This window comes from Zonotrichia albicollis, chromosome W (genome assembly GCF_047830755.1).
Source record: "Zonotrichia albicollis isolate bZonAlb1 chromosome W, bZonAlb1.hap1, whole genome shotgun sequence".
Classification (NCBI taxonomy): domain Eukaryota; kingdom Metazoa; phylum Chordata; class Aves; order Passeriformes; family Passerellidae; genus Zonotrichia; species Zonotrichia albicollis.
This window is the reverse complement of record NC_133859.1, coordinates 13,609,804-13,629,154: the sequence shown is the minus strand read 5'-3', so window position 1 is coordinate 13,629,154 and position 19,351 is coordinate 13,609,804. Positions and strand designations below refer to the sequence as shown.

Here is a 19,351-nt window from a genome sequence, read left to right as displayed (position 1 = left end):
GGGGACCCTGGGAGGCATCCCCTGGATTGGGGAGACACAAGAGGCTTCCCTCAGAGGCTGTTGGGACCCCATTGGCTCCTCCCCTTGTTCCTATGTCTCTGAGCCACTCCCTCCCTATTCCCCGACTGGCCCTCATCTTGGAACTGCCCCAAGACTACTGTGGAGCCCCTACCTCTGGGGAAAGAGAAACCTGGACTCCCTGGATGAGTGTGCCCTGGGACCCTGCACATCTTACCACGTGGCTGAATTAAACATCTGTGGATACTATGCAAAGGCCCTTTTTGCTTCCTTACCCTAGACTTTATTAGCAGCTATTCCAGCTGCAGCAAAACTGAACATATTCAAAAAGTGACTTAACAGATTCAAAGGAGAAGAAGGAAAGGCTGAAAAGGCTCATCTCCTGCTCCTCCTCTAACAAACTGGCTGTAATTACTAATAAACTAAAACATTCTATTGGAACTAGAACACAGGGTAGGTTGAAGAAACGATAAACTATATATATTTTGAACAGATTCTATGATGGGTTTCTCCTCAAGCCAGGTCTTATGAGCTCTCAGAAGACCTATCACACCTGAGATAGCCCAGCTACCCCAAATAGCATAAAATTAGCAGGATGGCTTCTGAGGTAGTTTTGGAAACTGAAAAAGGTTTAATAAAAGGCAAAATAACAAAGCTCTTACAGAGAAAAACTGAGCCAGGGGCAGGAAGTTCTTGCTCCTTCTAAAACACCCCACAAAAGCGAGTATTTCCTTTGTTCTCTTCCTTTTCTAGTGAATTACCTAGGCGGGACCTCTTGGCCTCTGTCCAATCGAACAGCCCCAGGTCTGAGGTGAAGTCCCAAAGGTCCTATGAGGTGTCTTTTGTACCAAATTGGGAGAGAAACTTCTGGGCTTTTTGCCTTTTGAAGCAAACAAAGAATAATTTAGTCACTTCGTCAACAGGGGGCACATTCCTACAATTCTAGTACCTTTGTAAACTCTATAAATTATTATCACTGAGCTTAGCACAATAGTTATTCTAATTCATACCCTTCTACTGTAAAAACTGTGTTAGGGACAATACTGGAGCTATTTTGCGATAAGAAAATAAGCTTAGGGACTAGAAAGATATTAAAACTTCAAAAACTTTTAGGGACTAGAAACACATGAAGGCTTCTTCCTAGAAAGATTATGAATTTAGGTAACATAGGTACTGACTGATTTATCTTAATACAGCGTAAGTACAACTAAAATGTAATTAGTATAGGGTTTTTCTACTTTCTTGAGCCCCATGTTATGCGCCAAAAAATGGTTTTGTCCTGGTTTAGGGCAAATTTGAGAGAAAACTTCTAAAGGGGTTTCTCTAGAAAGCAAATTTAAGTGGACCCCCCCCCCCCCCCCAGCTGGTTTGGGAAAATATTTCCTTGGAGAAAAGTGGAAAAAAATGTTTATTTAACAGGCAAAGCATTTACTAGCAAAAAAAAAAAAAAAAAAAAAAAAAAAAAAAAAAAAAAAAGAACACTATTAAACAATAAAACCTCTTGCCATTCCAAACATTCCAAAGAGATGAGAAACTCAGAAAGTCCCCTTGGTGGGCTGTCGCTCGGCTCACTCAGTATGTTCTCAGTCCCTCTGGCACTGGAAATGCCCTGGCCCAGGCCAGGCTCAGTGGACCAGAGGTGAGAGCTGCTGATGCTCTTCTGGGTTTTTAGTCTAGAGCAGGTTTTAACAGTTTTAAGAAAAAGAAAAACTACAGTTCAGGGAACTTCTCTGCCTCAGATAGCTAAAAACTAACTAAAAAGTAAAGGAGAGCTCTGTCTCGCTATCCGTGCTGCAGACAACACAGTCAAGGAGAAGGATGTGGGGGAGTAAGTGCAGTTTCTGATAACAAACTCTGCACTTCTTCTCTCCCCCCCTTCACTCTTGAAATCAGTCTTAAAGGTGCAAAACTTATTTCTGGGCTAAACAGATGAATGGGGATACAAGCATCATAATATCACCCCAGGACATTAAGATATCCTGAAACTTTTTTTTTTTTGAAGTATGTAGTACTTTTTCTTTGCCTGGGTTTGTAATTTTATAAACTCTTGGAAAAAAATCCATGTTCTCTCCTGTCTGGTAAATTACATCCTGCTGGCCAGTTTTTGCCGTGCAAAAATGGTATGCATATTTGGTGCTTTGCTCTTGATCACATCACAATCTGGAGATCATAGTGAAGGCTGATTGTGGAAGCAGGTTTGGTCTAACCTTTCAACTCTGGAGAAGTTTCATTGCAACAATAACCATTTGTGTTTCCACAAAAAAAAATAAATAGGTCTGTATACAACATTGTGCTTGATTTTGTGAGAATGTGTGTTTAAGGAAGACTTGTATTTGGTTTATACACATGGGAGATGGGTCTGAATGTTTCAAAACAAAGTCAACAGTGTCAGTCTCTTTTGATCTCAAATTTTCAGGATGACATACTCTGTGATTTAAACTTTTTATCGTAGTTTCAAGAAGAAATACAACAAATGGGCTCAATCCCCTTTTGCCCAGACTATCACGCAAATTCACTTATTCATCATTGAAGTCATAAGGTTTCATAAGTTATAACCCATAATTCCTAATATTATTCACCTGTTAACAAAAATTTTGTATGGTTAGTCTATTTCTGAAGGTAGATATTTGGGAAGTGAAAATGTGATGCTGTTGAGTCAGGGACGGAAAGACTCCAGTCTTCAGGTGGATCAGAAGGCTCAAGAAGAATCTTTATTAGCAAGAAGCAGCGAGCTTTATAGTCTCACTTGCTAAGTGGGACCGGATTGGTCTCAAAGTAGAAAACATCTCACATTATTGGTGCCTATGAATAGCATGCTGTGGAGAACCATAACTATTAACAATGGTTACAGAAAGAGAGATAATAATTTTTTGAATTCTTTCGTCTAACATTCCCAGGCTCGGCCTGGGAGAAATTGTCTCTGTTCTCTCTTCAACTGAACTGAGAATATCCACAAAAATGGATTCTAAAATCCATCCCACTATGATTCCTGTACTGGGGTGTTTCCAAGTCTCATCACGTTTAACTTTTCCCCATAGTTGGGTTCCCAATGGTGACTCCTTCCACAAGGGACATAAGGTTAATACTCCCAAGTGTCTATTGCACTCTCAATTCTCCCAAGGGCAAATGTATGGTCCAGATTCCATTACTTCCCACCCATACTGTGGGTCCTAATGATTTTACCATGTCCTGCCTAAAGTCTATATCTCTCCAAGTCTTGTTATTTGTTAGGTGAGACCAGGTGTCATTAAGAAAGGTAGAATAATTTCTACAAACACATCCTAAACTTAGAGCTTGAGCCACAGCCATGAGTTGCTATATCTCAGGATTCTTACTAGTACAAGTGTATACTTGAGTGCAATTCCACTTTTCTTTTATCTTTGGATCCTTTTGCCTTGACCTAATTAAATCAGAATATTTTATACCAACCTGTAAGGGGTCTTCTGGGAGGCCTGGATTCCCTTCCCAGTCCAGGCACCATTGAACTGGCTGGATATATTCCCATTGTCCCGTTTGAGGGCTGTTCCATATTTGGGTATTTGACATCTCCAAGGGGTATTAGTGCAGTCTGTCAGCCGATAAATATTCCCTGAAGTTATTTCCAGATCTGGTTTTAAGATATTGCAACTCTCAACATTGTTACACATCCATTGTAAGGAGTATTCTTCTTCCATCCCTGTCCAATTGGCATGGGCGCTATTTCCTTGCCACATGTGTTCCCAAATTTTTGTCAAATTGCTCACTAAAACTTCCCACAGAATTGGATTTTCTGCACAAGTTGGTGTTGGCAAACAAGCTGTTATAGAGGTTACATTCTGTAATCTGCCAAAATCTTGCACTAGCTTTAAGATCACATTTCCCTTCTCAGAGATTAATAACATAGTTTTTACTATTACTATAAATATGCAATTACTTATCATCTTCATTTAGATCCAATAAATAATATCCCCCTAGAAAATCATATTGCATACCTAAAACAATAGGGTTTACAGATAATAAAAACTCTGTGGTGTTAATTAATGGGTTTTTTGCTGTGTTTAATGCATGGTTGCTGGTTTTACCTGTGTGTGATGGACCCAGGGTTTGATTCCTTCCACCTTAAGTGCCATGTAGGTTACCAGGAGGACGTGAAAGTGTCCTTTCCACTTTTCTTTTAAGGGTTCAGAGTTCCAGGTCTTAACATATTCAAAGTCCCCAGATTGGTATGGGTGAACAGGTGCATCCAAAGCAACTGGTCCCAATAGGGTTATAAAATGGCAGAATCCTGTAAGGGTTTTCCCTAAAGAAATTAAGTATAGATTTAAATCTGTTTCTCCCTTTGAATGCATTTGTCCTAGGTTACAATATAAAGATGCATTCTATCCCCATCTTCAAGAGCTGTTGAAACCAGGAGGAACATTGTTTTTTCCTTTATCTCCTGTTAATGGACCCATCAATGCCTTGCCACAAGACTCAGAGATAACTCCCTTCGGGAGCCATTTCTGTTTAATGGGCAATCAAGGACCCACCGAATGACTCGTAGAATTATATCCGCCCATTGTGCGATGCTCTGCCCAGGGGGGAGGAGCTAATCATCCCCACCTGGATATAATCTGGGTTTTGGGACAGAACAAGTTGCCCTTACCCACTGGTTTCCAGAGGACAAGAGCTACCAGATCTTTTCTACGGGATCATCACTTCAACAAGACCATTTTGTCTGGACTGCTACCACCACCCTAACTAGCAGGGTGTCAGGTTGCATTCTGTCTCTGTCAGTGTTTTTTTTTCCCCTTTTCCTAATAAATTGTATTACTGACTTGGAGTCTCTCACTGGTTTTGCTTTTAAACCACAACAGTATTTCTCCAAGATAGGATGGTGTCTGATACAGGCATCCATAGGGCAATTCATAGGGACTTTAGTTTTTGACCTTGGCTGAATTCTGACTCGCAAAAGAGCCAGAGAGAGGGCCTGTGGCCATTTTAAGCAAGTTTCTTGACACATTTTGCTTATTTGTTGTTTCAAAGTCCGATTAATCCTTTCCACTTTCCCACTTGATTGTGGTCGTCGCCAAGGTGTGTGTAAGTCCCATTTTATACCTAGAGTTTTGCTCAGCTGTTGCACCACATCTGCTATAAAATGTGGGCTTCCATCTGAGGACATCCTAAGTGGTACCCCAAATCTCGGTATGATTTCTTTAAGCGTGATTTTTACCACTTCCCCAGCTTTATTGGTGCGATAGGGAAAGGCTTCTGGCCATCTGGAAAAAGTATCTACCAAACCAAAAGATACCTCTACCCGTTTTGTCTGGGTAATTTAGAGAAATCTATTTGCCAGTAATCTCCAGGTGAATTTCCCTGTTTAATTCTTCCAGCAGGTGGTCTTTTCCTATATATGGGATTACTTTTTAAACAAATTGGACATTTCACTAGGTATGATTTTGCTATTTCAGTCATTTCTATGCAGACTACAGAGCTTTGGAGACTCGATGTCATGGACTTACTTCCCCGATGGGTTTTGTTGCGTTCTTTTTCCATTATTTTTCTCATTACAGAAGTTGGAACTATACCTGTTGGCTGTTACTCAGCATCCCTCTTGATTCTTAGTGGCTTTTAATGTGCTTGCTAAGCACTGATCCTCACTGTCATAATTAGGCTTAAATTCAGATATGTCAATTTGTCTTTGTGGTACTAAGGCTAGGATGCCTTTTTCAGCTACTCCTCGAGCTGCTTTGCCTGCCAATTGGTTTCCCACTATAACATTCGTTTGCCCAGGTTGATGTGCTTTGTAATGCATCACTGCCACCTCCTTTGGTTTTTGAATTTCTTCCAGAAGTTGTAAAATTTATTCTTTGTGTTTAATAGCTGATGCTTGAGCAGGAGTCCCCTTTCCTTCCATATAGCTCCATGGCCATGAATTATACCAAATACATACGTAGAATCAGTCCAAATATTCACCTTTTGGCCTGCTGCCAAATTCAATGCTTGTTTTAGTTTTATTATTTCTGCCTTTTGTGCTGACATCTTAACTGGTAAAGATCGAGCTTCCAATACTTCAGTAGTGGTTACCACTGCATATCCTGCCATCCATTTTCCATCCTTCACGAAACTGCTCCCATCTGTAAATAATTCTAAATCAAGATTCTCTATTGGATCATCTCTCAGCTCAGTTCTGCTGGAATATACCTGTTCAATAGTTTGGAGACATTAATGTGCCCGGGCTCCCTCATCCACTGCCTTTGGATCGAGGAATACAGCTGGATTCGTGGCTGCTGTCGTCTTCAATTCCACATCATCCTGTTCCAAAAGCACAACTTGGTATTTGAGCATCCTGCTGGGGGACAGCCAATACCCTCCCCCCTTTCACTCTAATACAGGTATCACCATGTGAGGGACAAAACCAGTTATGTGCTGTGCAGTCATGAGCTTCCTGGCCTCTTGGATCAGTAGAACAGCTGCAGCAACCACTCGCAAGCATCCTGGCCATCCTTTGCTCACATTGTCCAGCTGTTTGGAGAAATAGCCTGCAGGTCTCCTCCAGGTTCCCAGCTTCTGCATCAGGACCCCCAGGGCTAAATGTTGCCTCTCATGTACAAACAGTTTAAAGGGCTTGGTTAAGTCAGGAAGCCCTAATCCAGGTGCTGTCATTAATGCCTTTTTCAGTTCTCAAAAGGCAGTTCAGCACTTGTGAGTCCACACCAATTGTCCTTTTTTGTTTCTTTTAGGGCTTCATAGACAGGATTCACTAAAAGTCCATAATTTAAGATCCACAACTGGCACCACCCAACCACTACCAGAAAGCCTCATGATTCTCAGATGTTCTGTGGTTTTGAATTTGGCAGATTGCTTCCTTTCTGTCAAGGTCAAGAATTCTCTGCCCTTGAGTGATCTCGAAGCCCAAATAGTTCACAGTTGTCTTTCCTATTTGAGCTTTTCTTTTAGCTTCTCTGTAACCATTCTGTCCCAGAAAGTTCAACAGACTTATGGCCATTTGCAGGCATTAGTGTTAGGTCTCTGCTGCCAGCAGAATGTCATCCACATACTGTAAAACTGCCCCTTCGGTGTTATTTTTTTTCCATTGTTCGACTTCTTTTGCTAGTTAATTTCCAAATATTGTTGGACTATTTTTAAAACCCTGTGGTGGGGTGGTCCAGGTTAACTGAACTTTGAATCCAGAGGTCGGACTTTCCCATTCAAAAGCAAATTATTGTTTGGCTATTTTCATCCAAGGGTATGCAGAAAAAGGCGTCCTTAAGATCAATAACTCTAAACCATTTATATTCCCATTTTAGTACTGTCAAAAGTGTGTATGGATTAGCTACTACTGGATGAATATCTGGTACTATTTTATTACTGACCCTTAAATCTTGTACTAACCTATATTCCCCATTTTGCTTTGTAATAGGTAGTATTGGTGCGTTATTTTCTGATTCACACTCCTTCAATAACACATATTTAATAAAATTTTTATGAGCTTTTCCAGCCTCTTCCTTACCTCCCAATTAACAGGATATTGTTTTTGCCTTACCAGTTTAGCTTCAGGTTTTCGAGTAATCCTCACTGGTTTGGCTGCTTTTGATTGTCTAGGCATTTCAGTTGCCCATACCAACAGGGTCACGGTGTTTTCTACCTCCTATGGGATTTCTTCCAATTCATTTGACTCCTGTAACATAAAAATCCTTGCCCAAAGGGCTTTTGATTATGGTGTTTAAATTTTTATTTCCCCATCCTGAAAAATTATTTGAGCATTTAATTTTCCCAATAAATCTCTCCCCAGCAAGGGGACTAGGAATTCAGGCATATATAGAAACTGGTGAGTAATCCAATTATTTCCTAATTTAAATTTCATGGGTTGTAAAAAGGACCAGGCTTTGCTTTTCCCTGTAGCATCAATTGCATTTACCACTGTCTTGGTTTGAAACAAATTAGGAGGAAATGTCCTGAAAAGAACGTGTTCTCGAAAGAGAGGTAGGTTTCAAGAGCCCCTCCCCCACAGGTTCAAAAGGAATTTCTTGGAGGAAAATTAAAAAAAATCTCTGTTTATTGAAAAAGCAGAGTGCACACAATCACAGAAAAGAAAATTAATATTGTTAGATAATAAACCTTCTCATTGTGGAGAAAGATGGTGGATTTTTAGAGTCCTGTTTGGTTTCTCCTGAGGTCTGGAGCCAGAATGTGGCATCCCCGAAGCCTTCCCCCCACTGGGCCATGGCGTGGGGCTCCTGGCAATGTTCAGGTGTTTTCGACTGGAGCAAAGCTTAACAGTTCCAGAAGAAGAAGCCACAGTCCTGGGAGAAAAACTTCTTGCCTCAGCTAACAAAAAAAAGCTAGCTAAAAGCAGACACAACTACCTTTTTTTTTCTGCTGCATACACAGAGCTGAGTGCTGGGGAAAAGCCAAGGGAGTTACCTGTGTTTTTGAACATAGGCCACCGAAAGAATTCCACCGCCGCGCCCTCCCCTTTGAGCTTGAAGTTACAGGACCCATGTCTGGGCATAAAGCAGACGATAGGGGATACAGTATCATAACATCACCCCAAGACAACCACATTTCTACGAAGTTTCCCTTTACATGTATTCTGTACAGAATAAGTTGCTCCTGTGTCCACCAAAAATTCCACTTCTTCTTTTCCCAGCCTCAGTGTAACCAGAGGATCAGCTGGGGTAGAATCCCCTGGTCCCCTTCAATCTTCATCTTCTAATGGTCTAATCTTTAAGACCAGGTCCAGCTTTCCAGCCTGTGGGCATTCTACCTTCCAATGCCCCTTTTCCTTGCAGACTTCATACTGGTCTTCCCCTAACTGTTGTCAGGGAAACAGTGGAAGCCTTCCACCTCCCCTACCCCTTGTTCCCCCCACCCAACCTCCCCTGTTGGCCGGTCCCTTAGTACCCTCCACAGGTCCCCTAGCCACCCCAAAAGTCGCAAGTAATTTGTCATGTCTCTTGTTTTCCCTTCTAGCCTGCCATAGTTCTTTTTCCCTATCCCTGTCGTGATATACTTTCCACGCTTCATCTAACAACTTTCCTAAGTCATGTGACCCCATTCCTTCCAGTTTCTGGAGTTTCTTTCTAATATCTGGAGTAGACTGCCCTATAAAGGTAGTTGCTGACTGTACAGCCTCTTCTGGATTCTCAGGATCCAGATCAGTATATTTTTCTGGCAGTCACCTTCAATAGTTCCATGAAAGCTGTAGAGGATTCAGTACTGTCCTGCTTTACCTCATACAGTTTTGACCAGTTCATGTCTTTTGGTGTAGCATGCTTTACATCAAACAATATTCATCTCTGATATCTTGTTAAGCAATCTTGAAGTCCCAATAAATTAGGGTTCCATCTTGGATCTGTTGAAGGAAAAATCTCATCTACAGTTCCTCCTAAGTCTCCATTAGCATGTGTCCCCTCCACCTGCTTTCTGGCCATGGTCAAAACCATCCTTTTTTCTGTGTTATCCAACAACATATCTAACATCATTTGTATATCATTCCAGTCAGGGTCCTGAGTCCTAATTATGGTTTCAAATACTTTAGCAACTCTATTCGGATCCTCTCTATAAACTCCTGCTGCCTTTTCCCATGACATTAAATCCACAATTGAAAATGGGGTCTTTACTTTTCCTGGACCATGTTTCCCAACCACCTGCCAGAAGGGAGCCATCAGAATATTCCCAGCATCCCTCCAACATCTCCTTGCTGCCTTCTAGTGCGTCCTGCAACCAGGCTAAAATCCTCTGATCCCCTAAAGTGTTCTCTCCATTCCAGTCCACTGTCCCATGACCTACTTATGCATCTAGCCGTGTTCCCTGCTGATTCATCATTCACCCCACCTGTTCCCGGCTGATTCACCATTCACCCCACCTGCTCTTTGCCGTAGAGCAACCATCATCTCTAAATCATCCTTGTCCTCTCTTCCACACTTTAAGCACCTCTGCCCTAGGCTGCAGACAGAACATCACCTTTTCAACCCTTTGCCTTTCTTTTCTTTTTCAAGTGCAAAAATTAATGGATCTTGCAGGGTCCTCCCACATTCCTTTTGCCACTCTGGATGATTTATTAGGGTGAAAACCAAGTCAACATAAGGAGCTTCATTCCACTTCTTTTCCCTTCTACAAAAGAACATTAAGTGCAACAGGGTGTTATACTGTAAGGTTCCATCCTTAGGCCACTTCTTTTGATCTTCCAGCATGTAAAGTGGCTACCACTGATTACAGAATTCTAAGTTTTTCGCGCATGAGGGGAATACCCCAAATTTGTTTCCAGTGTTTCAAGATACATCTCAGCAGTGACACCTGTGATGCCCCTTTTGAGGTTTTGTTTCTCATTATAACAAATTACTGTTTAGGAGCTCCTTAGAAGGGAGTCTAACCCTTCCCTTTTGAAGGGACTCTAACCCTTTCCTTTTCTCACCTTAGGTACCTTTAAACCAAACCCTGTGTAGCTTTTGCTGTGCCTTATAGGTAGGTTAACAGTTAACATCTTTAGAGTAAAGTAAAGAATGCCTTTATCTTACCAGGGATCTTGTTCCGATTTCCTTTGGACCAGGGATGAAGGTTCTCCCCGAGAATCCCTCCGTGCTGGCTGGAAGTCCTGAGATCCCTTGGATCCATGGAAAATCAGGAGTCTGTCCCATCTGGGCCACCAAAACTGTTACCAAAAATTTGGTAAAATAAGAAACCCCTTAACACCAATGTAGCATTAAGAAGCAGGCATTCTTTATTTGACTGGATGCTCGGGGGAATAGCTCCTCCCAAAGCTGTGCATGCTGGGTACAAGAAAGTTTCTGTTTAGATACTGTATTTTGCATACATATTCATTGATTGTCCCAGACTAAACAAACATGTGATAATAATTTCTCTGAAATCATTAACATATTTCCCCTCCCCTTTACTCGTGCGTTCTTCTGTCCTGGGGGTCTCTCTGGTGGTCCCTGGTGTTCCTAGACCCTGGTGTTCCAGGTGACCTGGCTGAGTTGGCAGAACACTGAGGCTGGCTAACTTCCAGTTCTCCTTCTTACACAATGGGCATTGTGCAGTTTCCGTAGGCCAGTAGTTTCAGAGAATAAGCATTGTGTTAGCTCACCAGGTGAAGGCCATTTATTATCTGGTAACACACCTATGAGGAAAAGAATTAGTTGCCTAGCCGACAGTGAGTGTGCTCATCCTTCCTCTTCCATCACGGTGCAGGTATGTCCTGTATCACACCAGGAAGCATGAAAGCCTCAGCAGTCCAACTGCTGTTGGATATACTTCAAAAGCTTTTTAGGTAAGCTGGTGTTCTATACTTTCCATCTTGGAGATTTGGTCTATATCATTTCCATAATTTAGCACATTCTGACCAGACTGTCAAACAAAAGATAACAGCTCCTGGAAACAACAATTTGCAGGTGATAATGGTTGGTTAATGGCCCTTTAGTTATTTTTGGCCACCTGTCCTGCCGACTCTAGTGCTTGGCTTTGATTAATGACTCTGCTCCTAGCATACATTATTCCTTAGCATGAGCTGTGATAGCCAAAAATTTAAGTGGGAGTTTAATGAACAGTCACACAGAGTAAAGACAAAATCTTGTAGAAACTTTGAGGTTAGATTTTGAGGAATCCTACCTGAAACACTTAAGAGTTGCAAGCACAGAATCATGCTTTAACCTTGCATTGCACTGTCACATGATGCTCATGAAATAAACACGGGCAGGAGACTTTTCTCCTTTTTAATGCCTTTATTAAAAGTGATCAGCTCCGGTGGGGAGAACCGACGGGTCCACGCTCACGCCACCGATGCTCCCAGGAGTGACTCGGAAGAGGAGGAAGAGTGCAGCTTTGTCCACTGGTCTGTGGGCAGAGCTGGGGGTTCCGTCCTCATGAGAGCATCGGGAAATCCCTTGCTTTTCGGTTCAACATTCAAGGTCCTCTGTCTAGCTGGCATCTTTTTAGGTTAGGGTGAGGGGTAAAAAGGCCTTGGCGGATACTAGATTCTGTTCCTCATGTCTGTTGTAGACATCTTTTCATTAAAATCCTTTCTTAGGATTTTTCCTGCTGGAGCTGAGAAGTTTCAGCAACAGATGTAAACAATTGTTATCTGCTGCTGTGGAATGCAACAGGTCCACCTGTGATTAGCCCATCTTACATGTTTACAATTAATAGCCAGTCAAAGACTGAGCTCTCTCGGACAGAGTCAGAGAGAGCTCCTTTGTTATCATTCTTTTCTATTCTATTCTTAGCTAGCCTTCTGAAAACTTTTTTTTCTATTCCTTTTAATATATTTATAATGTAGTATATATATCATAAAATAATAAATCAAGCCTTCTGATCATGGAATCAACATTCTCGCCTCTCTCTCATCCTGAAAACCCCTGTGACCATGGTCACACACGTCTAGTCATCACTTTGATTCGTCAATTTTGTGTTGGCTCGTTGTTTTAGGGGTTTTTGGCTAGGTTTGGTGAGGGGTCTCTCCCGTTGCATGCTGGATTCGATGTCATTTGCATGTCGATGTCCCTTCCCCTTCACCTTCTGGGTGTCATCCTCTAGGAAGCAGCAGGATGTCACTCGACAAAAGGGGGAATTCTTAACCATCAACGACAGGTAGTTAACAAAAATGACCAGTGATTACAATAACAAACAGTTAGAACTCCACCCCTGGCAGCAACTGGCCCAACCTGCTAACTCTGCAATCTTAAAAAAAAAATGGGCAGCTGTTCTACTCATAACAGTTCATGTGTCTGAGACATAACACATGACAGACCTTCGTTGCTCCTCAGCCAAACAGTGTGTTTTATTGTTCGGGGCTTGCTGTTATAGGCAATTCAAAAACTCTTGGCTCTAAACAGTCATTGGTCTAATCTCCACACCTCCTAGACGCTGAACCAGTCAAATGCTTGTACTTTAGGAGAGTTGTTATTGGTTGAAACCTCTGTCAGTCAGCCCATAGGCTGGTTTATGGAACTGGGCTGGATTTCTTATTTATAACCAGATTCATGTTCAGTACGAATCAGCTTGTACTGCAACATTGCACTGCTTGTGAAATACACTACTCTGAGACACCTAAAATATCATGTAAGGCATAAAACTTTCTTTGTCCTGGTAGTCAAGTATTATATCATAAATGAGGCCTGAAAGCTTTATAAAAATGATCAAAATAGAATCTAGGCTTCAAGGCTAAGTACTGCATGCATTTGAATGCATTGCATTTCTTAGGGAGCTAAATAGCTAGGTGTACATACAGCTGTGCAACTGTTTTAAATTTCAGTTCCTTCTTATAAAGTATTCATACGATTTGATTGCTTAGATAAGCTCAGCTAATCACAGAGAGACTGAATTTTGCCAAAGGAAAAAATGCTATGTGATATATTTTGTGCAAAATTCCAAAAAAGCAAATCTTAACTTTAAATTGGTAAACATGCAGAATATTAATTTATTAGTTATTTATTCTTTGTGTAAAGTACAAAGATACAAAGAAATGTAAAGGAAGTCGTGACTGTGCATTAACAAATACAAGCCAAATTTTACTTAAAGCTGATTTTATATATTTCTGAGGTTGAAGTTTGCACAACTATAATTGTTACATTATTTGGCTTTCTAAGAATTATGCATTGGTTGTATATTGCTGCTTACCATAATGTTCTGAAAGTTGGCCATGCAAGCTAATTTTTGTTCTTACTCTATGATTTTTTGTGATAGAACATCTAATAGTAATTCCTTGTAGTTGAGAACTATTTATTTGGGATTGGAATTTTATGCTTATAATTTTAAATACCCAGTGGTGTATTCTAGATTTTTTTGGAGAAGTTTTGTTTTAGTTATTAACTCATTGCTTTTTTTTTTTTTGCTTGTATTTTGTCTTCAAAAATTTTTTTTTAATTCAATGTTGCTGCAGTTGTTACTGTGTTACTGCTGTCTTGATATTGAAGCAAGCACCTTGCAAGCACCATAACCACTTGACAGTGTTTTGCCCTGAACTTAACAAGCTGTCCACTTTGTGCAGAAAAGTCATATTTGTGTCCATTGGCTGAAGTATATTCTTATTTGTCTTGCAGGCACAGGAGAGAGTGGCAAAAGCACATTCATCAAACAGATGAGAATTATTCATGGATCAGGTTACTCTGATGAAGACAAAAGGGGCTTTACGAAATTGGTGTACCAGAATATATTTACAGCAATGCAGGCCATGATCAGAGCCATGGATACCCTCAAAATTCCATATAAGTATGACCATAATAAGGTGAGATTTTTGTTTATTTCCATAGCTGAAATTTTTCCTCTTTTATCTTTAGGAAATGTACTGAAGGCCTCTAAAAATGATAAATCACAAATTATATTCTACCTAAAGTTTGAAAGAAAAGGGCTTCTTCTAGTCCTGCCTCGAGTTCTCTGCCCTTTGCACTGCTCTGACAACACAGGTGCTGTTCTTATCAAGATGTTTGGGAGGTTTGTGACAGCAAGAGGGTAGAGGGCAGGCTGCCATTTGCCTGTGACTTTAATTATCTTTTTTCCCTTCCTCCCAGCTTATGTTCTGGCCAGAGCATAGTTAAGTAATTTTTCTGGTTTGTACCAGTACTACTTAAGGTTTTCCATAAATATTATGTGGGGGAAAAAATATTAGAAAAATAGGTGGGAATATCTGCTTGTATGTGAGTATATTATGAAATAAAACTTTTGATACAAGGCCTTGGAATAAGCAAATTATTTTGAAAGTAATGACATCATTGAAACTTTGAAAGAAAACACATTTAAAGCATTTTATAAGGTTTATCTTTGATTAACCTGACTTCTTTTAATTTTTGTTCCATTCAGAAATTTTCCATTTAAAATCAAATGTATAACTGGTATAACCAGTATTAAAATTGAAATTTGCATGTGTATTTCAGGTCCATGTTTTTGCTGTACATAAAGCACTGAATTTCCTAACAAGCTGACTTGAAGACTTAGTTGATTGTGAAGCGCACTTTTTTTTTTTTTTTGAATCGGTACTGACAGACATTTTGCTGTAGTATATGGAAGTCCTAATCATAAATCAGTAAATTGTTTTCTTGTATTATAATGCAAAGTGTTTTGTATTGTTCAGATTGAGTGTTCAATTCATATAGGCTGTTTTTGTATAGTTGTAGTGAATTAGATGTGTCATACCTGTATATGTGTGGCCAGACCTTTCTAATTAATGCTGTTCATTTCTCTATATAAAAATACCTTGACTTTAAGTGAGTCTATCTTTGCACTCACCTCCTTCACAAGCATTTCCATCAGTTCTAGGTGTGAATTAAAGTACAACTTGCCAAAGTTGCCAGGTTCTAGATTCAATTCCTTTAAAAACTTGGGGATTTTTTAATTCAAAGAAATTAAAAATGCAAACTTATTTCTCCACTTCCCTCCTTTTTTTCCTCCATTAAGAAGGTAAATTTATTAGCCTCGCAACCTAAAAAACACAGGAAGGGCATTTCCTATTAATTTGAATCTCATAAAAATATTGGTCTCTAGAAAATATCTCACAGTTCAAGTAACTGCATATTTTTAGCACAGTACTTGTCTTGTACAGTAGCTTAGAAAACTACAGCTCAAGCTGATGTTTGTATTGCTGAGCCTAAAGAAAAGAGAGTGAAGTGACACTTAGCAAATTCAAAAAGTCCAGTTAGGTAGACATTTGTAATCTTTGTACAGTGTAAAAAAAAAACACATCCAGGCTGGATTATTTTAATATCAGTGTAGGAAGAAGCATGTTGTAAGTTAAGGAAGTTAGTTCTTCCAGTGTTGTGTTGGCTTCATAGTAAGTGATATAATTAAAGAGGCAGAGTCTGAAATTCATTGTCCTATATTATAATAATCTAGGATCTTTGAAATATTTATTATCAGAATAATGAAAGTCAATTGAGAAATGTAAAAATTATTGTTTACATAGTAATGTCTCAAAACTGATGGTAAGGCATTGTATCATACTTCATCACACTTTTTTGTCTTGTCAGTTTCAGAATATAAGCTCGACTGAGCTTTAAGATAAAAGGTGAGGGTTATCTCTTAAGGGATCTGACATAGGAAATGGTGGCTTATGGACTAGGTTTTTAGTTTCCATTTGAGTAAACTGTTACTGTGTTTCCATTTTATTTAACCAGAAATTTTGAATTTTTTATATGCATCTTGAATTTTAAAGAAGCGGTTTATAAAATTCAGAAAAGCCTTAGGTGGAGATTTTTGTCCTGTTTTTTTACAGAAATGGACTTCAGCAATTCTCAAAATTGCCTGTCTGCAAGGTTTTTGTGAATGTACAATAGTATCTCATGTGCAGCCACTGACACTCAAATTCAATTACAAAAATCTTATATATATTTTAAAATAATTTTTAAAATTATCTTTTTAGAAATGTGACCTGTGTATTTATGTTCTTGTCAATCCTTTCCAATTCTGAATTAAAACATTAAATTTTTTATCTTCTGACATTCCCAGTGTTGTCCATAGTGGCTTAGAAGTCGTTGCTCCAGGTAATGTAGTCCCCCCATTTCTCCTTTTCTATCTTTCTTCATGTCTAATTGCTGAAGGAAGGCTTTTTATTTTTCCTCTCCTGTTGTTACAGAACTTTTACTAAATAAATTTACTACTGTGCTAAAGAAGTACTAGCACTTTTACCCATTATTGTTCCCTTTCAGTGTAATTTCCAGAAGACAGTTGCCTCTTCTTACAGACTGTCAGGAAGATGTCACTCAGCAGTGGTTATCAGGCAGAAAATCTTATTTAAATCCTGTCCTGGTTTAGGGCAAATTTGTTAAAGAATCTGCAAAGGAGGGCCCCTCCAGAAAGCAAAACCCACACAGCCCCTCCCCCCAACCGGTTCGGGAAAAAATTCCTTGGAGAGAGGTGGAAAGAACCTGTTTATTTCAGGCACAGCACCCCCCAGCACACAAAATGAACAATAGCAGATGACACCGCTCTGAGAAAGATGACAAAATCAGAAAGTCTCTTTCGGGGGTGGTTGCTCTGTTCTCAGTCCCTCCGGCGCTGGGGCAGCTGCTGCAGGCCAAACCTTTGGTGTTCCCGGGTTCCAGTCCAGAGCAGGTTCGAGATGGTCACAGAAACAGGGGAGGAGAAACAGTCCAGGAAGGAATGTGGACTGTTTAGCTAGAACTAGCTAATAAGCAGAGGCCAAAGCAGAGCAGAAGCGAGAGCAGAAAAGAGAGCAAGCAAAGCAGCAAGCTGAAAGCAAGAAGTGAAAAACAGCCGTATGTACTGCTCATCTCTGTGTCCCTGATAAGAGAAACCCAAACACAACTTCCACTCTTCAGAGCCGGTCTTAAAGGCACAGAACAGATGAATGGGGATACAAGCATCATAACATCACCCCAGGACCGTCCATATACATAATTTCCCATGAGACTTCTTAACTGTTTATAACAAGATACCTAATGTAAGATAGAGCAAGTTACAAGAAACTATAGGCACTAAAAAGGTAAAATTATGCCTTAAAGTAGACCAAGAATTTTGCTGTAAATTGTTTCTATTGGTGAAGTTGTTTCTTTATTTAAGCCTATTTCCCTATAGGAAATGTTTAAAAATTAAAAAAAAAAGCAGATATGGGAAAATGGTTTTAAAGTCCAAAATCTTACTGAAATTGTCTTGAAGGCCAAGTTTACTTTGTTAATAGCTCCACATCCCCACCCCCATAGAAGCAATCTACTGTAACCAACTGTCCTTGTTTAGGGTAAATTTGAGACAAAAGCTCCAAAGGGGTTCCTCTAGAAAGCAGATTCAATCGGCCCCTCCCCCAACTGGTTCAGGAAAATATTTCCTTGGAGAAAAATGGAAAAAACCTGTTTACTTAACAGGCAAAGCATTCACCAGCACAAAAAAAATGAACAATATAAACCAATAAAGCATCTTGCCAATCTGAAGAGATGACAAACTCAGAAAGTCCTTTTCGTGGGTTACAGCTCAGCTCATCCAGTCTATTATCAGTCTGTCTGGCACTGGAAATGCCGCGGCCCAGCCTGGCAGGCCACAGATGCGAGCTGCCGGTGCTCTTCTGGGTGTTCATTCCAGAGCAGGTTTAAACAGTTCCACAGAAAAGAAAACCCACAGTTCAGAGAACTTCTCTGCCTCAGTATAGTAGGAATCCTAGTAAAATATATGTATTGTATAGGTGGCCTTGCCCCGATCCTAGTTGTTCTAAATGGGCTGCAGCTGTGATGTCCTTAATTGGGTGGCAGCTGTGGTTAATGAAGATAACTGGGATAAGGGGGGGGGGGGGGGGGGGGCTGTTTGGTGGTTGGCTGGTCAGCAAGAGCCTTTGAGGAGCCCTGACGAAGAAGCGGGAACAACTCTGCTGTAAAGAGCTGCTTGTGAGAAAACCAGCCAGGAGGTATGGGACTCTAGAAATATAATAACAACACCTCAGATAGCTAAAAGCAAAGGAGAGCTCTGTCCTGCTGTTTGTCCGTCTGCAGACAACACAGTCTAGGAGCAGGACTGTGTAGGAGTGAGTGTAGTTTCTGATAACAAACGGCGCGCTTCTTCTCTCCCCCCCCTTTGCTCTCAGAACCAGTCTTAAAGGTGCAAAACTTATTTCTGGACTAAACAGATGAATGGGGATGCAATTCAGCACCATGAAGTCACCCCAGGACACAAACACACAAAAGTAAGATATCAGGATCAGGTATGGAGTCAAATTACATAAATTCTCCTCTCAAGTAGTGGAGTCTTAAAAGTTTTGGGTCTTTTCAGTGAAATTTCATGTTGAGCAACAAAGTAGTAATTTCACATGACATTTTTTTCTCCCTGGTTAAAGTAAGTATGAAGTCTAAACATTAGGGCTATGTGAACAACATAGGTTGGAAAAAACGACCTCCCTCATATACCTTACCTGGTATTCAAAGAGTATGAAGGTTAGAATCCCAAGCATCAGCATGCAAGCTGTGTGTGAGATGCATTGACTCTCAGATGATGAATAATCTGCAAGATTTATGGCCTTCTAAAAAGAAATTATTATATTTTTGGGATGTTGAAATGAAATGCTTCTAAAGAATAGCTTATTGGTCTGGAATACACATAATAAAAAACTGAACTGTGAATCTTTGTAAAAAGTATTCTTCAGCATCTCAAAGCTGAAGCAGAGAGCTTAGAAGCAGGGAACAGGAAAAGGGGATTTATAGTAGTCATGTTAGTTAGTGCTCCTAGTACTCTTAGATGTCTTCCTCCAGACACACAAAACTAAAGAAAAATTACCCAGTAAATAAAAGTCTTGCAGTCAGTTAAATGCTTCTAATACTATGAAGCTACTGATGCAATTTTTTCCCACAAGAAATAGATTACCTAAGAGCAAGCTGATATGGAAAAGAGTGCAGTAGGATTTCAAGTATTGTAATCAATTAACATCTGTGCAGATAAAGAA

The 19,351-nt window shown here is 40.1% G+C and overlaps 1 protein-coding gene across 5 annotated transcripts in view; it reads left to right on the top strand.

Moving 5' to 3' along the window:
• LOC141726965 (guanine nucleotide-binding protein G(q) subunit alpha) overlaps positions 1 to 19,351 on the top strand; it is a 274,925-nt gene that overhangs the window by 72,920 nt on the left and 182,654 nt on the right. For all 5 annotated transcript variants that reach the window (XM_074532113.1, XM_074532108.1, XM_074532109.1 and 2 more), the window contains exon 2: positions 14,019 to 14,203. In XM_074532113.1, the coding sequence (XP_074388214.1) occupies positions 14,057 to 14,203 (147 nt within the window). In that variant the 5' untranslated portion in view covers positions 14,019 to 14,056. The remainder of the gene's footprint in view (positions 1 to 14,018; positions 14,204 to 19,351) is intronic.